Source organism: Sinocyclocheilus grahami, unplaced genomic scaffold, assembly GCF_001515645.1.
Source record: "Sinocyclocheilus grahami isolate Dianchi unplaced genomic scaffold, SAMN03320097.WGS_v1.1 scaffold8827.1, whole genome shotgun sequence".
Taxonomy (NCBI): Eukaryota; Metazoa; Chordata; class Actinopteri; order Cypriniformes; family Cyprinidae; genus Sinocyclocheilus; species Sinocyclocheilus grahami.
The window spans coordinates 3,419-6,338 of record NW_015512255.1 but is presented as its reverse complement, the minus strand read 5'-3'; the positions used below and the strand labels follow the sequence as shown (position 1 = coordinate 6,338).

Genomic DNA, 2,920 nt, shown 5'->3' with positions numbered 1-2,920 from the left:
ACCTTGATTAGCTTGCAATGGAAGACCTTGATTAGCTTGAATGGAAACTCACACATAAGCAATATAACTGTTTCTTTTTAAGGTTATGGCACGATGATGCCGCCATCATTACTACCTCTCCAGTGTTTAGAAGTTCCTGGATACATGATTCCTCAAACTCAACTGCACATGATGGACTACAGACGTATGACTCCCCATGTGGCTCCAACTATTGCTCATCAGACCCGCCACTCACATTTTCAAAACGGTGTGCCCCCTGGTCGTGTGATGGTCAGCTCTGAGGTGCAAACTGAACCCCTTTGTCGTAGCATAGACTCACATGAACGTGCAATATCCCACAATTGTTCTGAATCAGGTAGGGGTACTGACAGTCCAGTGTCAACATCACCCAGCACCTTGGATAACAAATCAGTAACTTGCCCTGAAGGTACATCCATGCTAACTCAAAATTACAATGCCACTAATGCGATCAGCACTACTGATTTGTCTGCTGTTCCCAAGAGTGAAATCCTTCAAGCTGAACATATGCAAATTAAATGCGACGCAATGCTTTCTGGGCGTAAGAATTTTCAGAACAAGGATAACATGGAGCTAGCTAGTCATAATGAAACTGACCTTTTGCAGTGCAGCTTGGGTTCTGTACAATCTTCAGGGGATGTTGTCTTGTGCGCTTACCAGTCATTAGCATTTAGGAAGGATGAACAGCGGGTTGAAGCTGAGATGTTAAGGTACTCAAAGCATCGTCTCCCTGCTTGTACAGAAGTTACTGTGTTGAGAACTTCTCCATCTTGTAGAACTTTGAAAGCTTATCCTAAACCAATCAGATCTGTCATTAACCAAGGCATCAAAGCAAAGAAAAACTCAGACATGCCTTTTCAGGCAAAGAGCAGAGAAGATGGCAACACCTCCAATAACATTGACTTTAAGATTCTGCGGCTGCCATTTGACATGGAGAACCATAACCAGCCTTGTCAGCTGGAGGCTTCTATCTGGTCAGTAGAGTCTCTGATACCTTATGTACCTTCCACTGAGTGGATGACCGATAATGGTCTTCTAACTCCTCCGAAACCGTTGAGCCCACTGAATGAGCACAGTGATGTTATCGCAAAGCCAAATTATGTTCCTGAAGGGAAGAATCTACAACCTGGTGCATCAGTTAAATATCATGGTCGTCCATGTCAGCTAGAGGCCTCTATCTGGTCAGTAGAATCTTTGATGCCTTATGTGCCTTCCAGTGAGTGGATGGTTGAGAATGGGTGTTTAACTCCTCAGAAGCCGCTGAGCCCACAGATTAAATCTAGTGATCTTCTGTCTAAGCAGAATCAGTCTTCCACTGGTATTCCAGCAGAGAAGAATCTACAAACTGGTGCATCAACTAAACATGAGTCCTTTAACTCCCTTGTGTCCCGCTCCCCATACCGTCCCTCAACAAGCTGGCTGGCTGACTTTGGTAATGTATACTACTACAGTAAGTTACCTGTTGTACAGCAACATCCTGACCTTCCAGAGAAGCAGCAACCAAAGATGTCCCTTGCCATTAGTCTTGAACCACCTCCTCTCAGAAATGGGAAAAACACAAAGAACCAAAGTCCAGCAATTGGCATCTCAGATCAGAAGCACTGTTCACTTCATACTTGCAAGTGCAAAGCAAAACGCAGTCTGAGGTTAGCTGGATCTTCTGTGACGTGTGATTGGGTTTCTCATTCCACACTGCAGAATAAACTTCGCTTCTGCACATCATGTAGATATGTGAAAGGAAAGGATCATAGAAAGCCGCCTTTTTCAGATGGTTTTAGCTGTAAAAGAGAAGAGACTACTGACTTGAATAACTTTTACATGAAGAGGGCTACTGAGGGGTTCCATGGTACCCCAAAGATGACTTCAGGAAGTCATTTGTCAAAATGCTGTGCTGCTTCTCTGGCTAAACCAAGTGAAAAGACTGGACTGTGTGAAGATTGCCAATGCCTTAATCCCAGCCCTGCTCAAGATAAATGTGGTGACATTGGATGGCGAATTTGGGAAAAGAGTGAGGAAGACTGGATTAACAACCCAAATCAGAGAATGTTACAGACACTGCAGAAAAGTAGGGCTTCCAATATAACATTGCCAAAATTCTCGAAATTGTGTATGTACTCTGTTGTTACATGTATCTTCTTCTGGTAGACAATCCATGGAAAGCAAGTATGCAGGGGTCTAAAACTGAAAGAAGGATTCAGAAAAAAGAAAGGAAAGCGTACTCACAAGGTAAGATAATACATTTTCTCAAAAGAATGCTTCATATTAGGCCAATTGTGATGCCTGATCATTGACAAATGAACTTTACAGGGATACAGCAAAAATAAATGAACCGTACTTGCATGTTATATTCTTAGCAAAACCTATTTACCTTGTATCTCTTCAGAGATCACACAAGAGGAAGACACAATGTTTATTGCTACCGGTGGTCAGTGTGCACACCCCATGGAGAGCTAGAAGGTGCATTAATATCACAAACGTTCAAACCTTCCTACAATCAAATATACACCTGTATGGTTTTTAAGCAGTGATTTAATAAAGTACTTATGAGTGTGAACATGATGTTTGCTTCATCACCGAAGCCTCAGAAGGTCCATTTGAAGTTCTCAATTATATTTTTAATAAATACTGCAAACAACTATGCATTTAAGACCGTGTGACGCAAACTGCTTGAGCACATTAGATTCGCCTAATGATATGATAAGAGTGTTGTATCTTTTGCTTTGAGATCTAAATAAGTAAATTTTTGATTTCTAAACATTTATTTTTCAAATTGCACAACAAAAGGCTAGATCCACATAGAGATCTGTGGCTGGTTGCATTAAAAGGCTTCAACTAGTCTTGGAAGTCATCCAATTTGTTTCAAGACTGGTCATAATGTTAAGTCAGTTACATAAAAAAAATT

The 2,920-nt window shown here is 41.4% G+C and overlaps 1 protein-coding gene across 2 annotated transcripts in view; it reads left to right on the top strand.

Moving 5' to 3' along the window:
• Window positions 1–2,572, top strand: part of buc2l (bucky ball 2-like) — a 3,583-nt gene extending 1,011 nt beyond the window's left edge. For both annotated transcript variants that reach the window (XM_016264091.1, XM_016264092.1), the window contains exons 3-5: window positions 83–2,083; window positions 2,164–2,244; window positions 2,402–2,572. In XM_016264091.1, coding sequence (XP_016119577.1) covers window positions 83–2,083; window positions 2,164–2,244; window positions 2,402–2,472 — 2,153 coding nt within the window. In that variant the 3' untranslated portion in view covers window positions 2,473–2,572. The remainder of the gene's footprint in view (window positions 1–82; window positions 2,084–2,163; window positions 2,245–2,401) is intronic.
• Window positions 2,573–2,920: the final 348 nt, after the last annotated feature.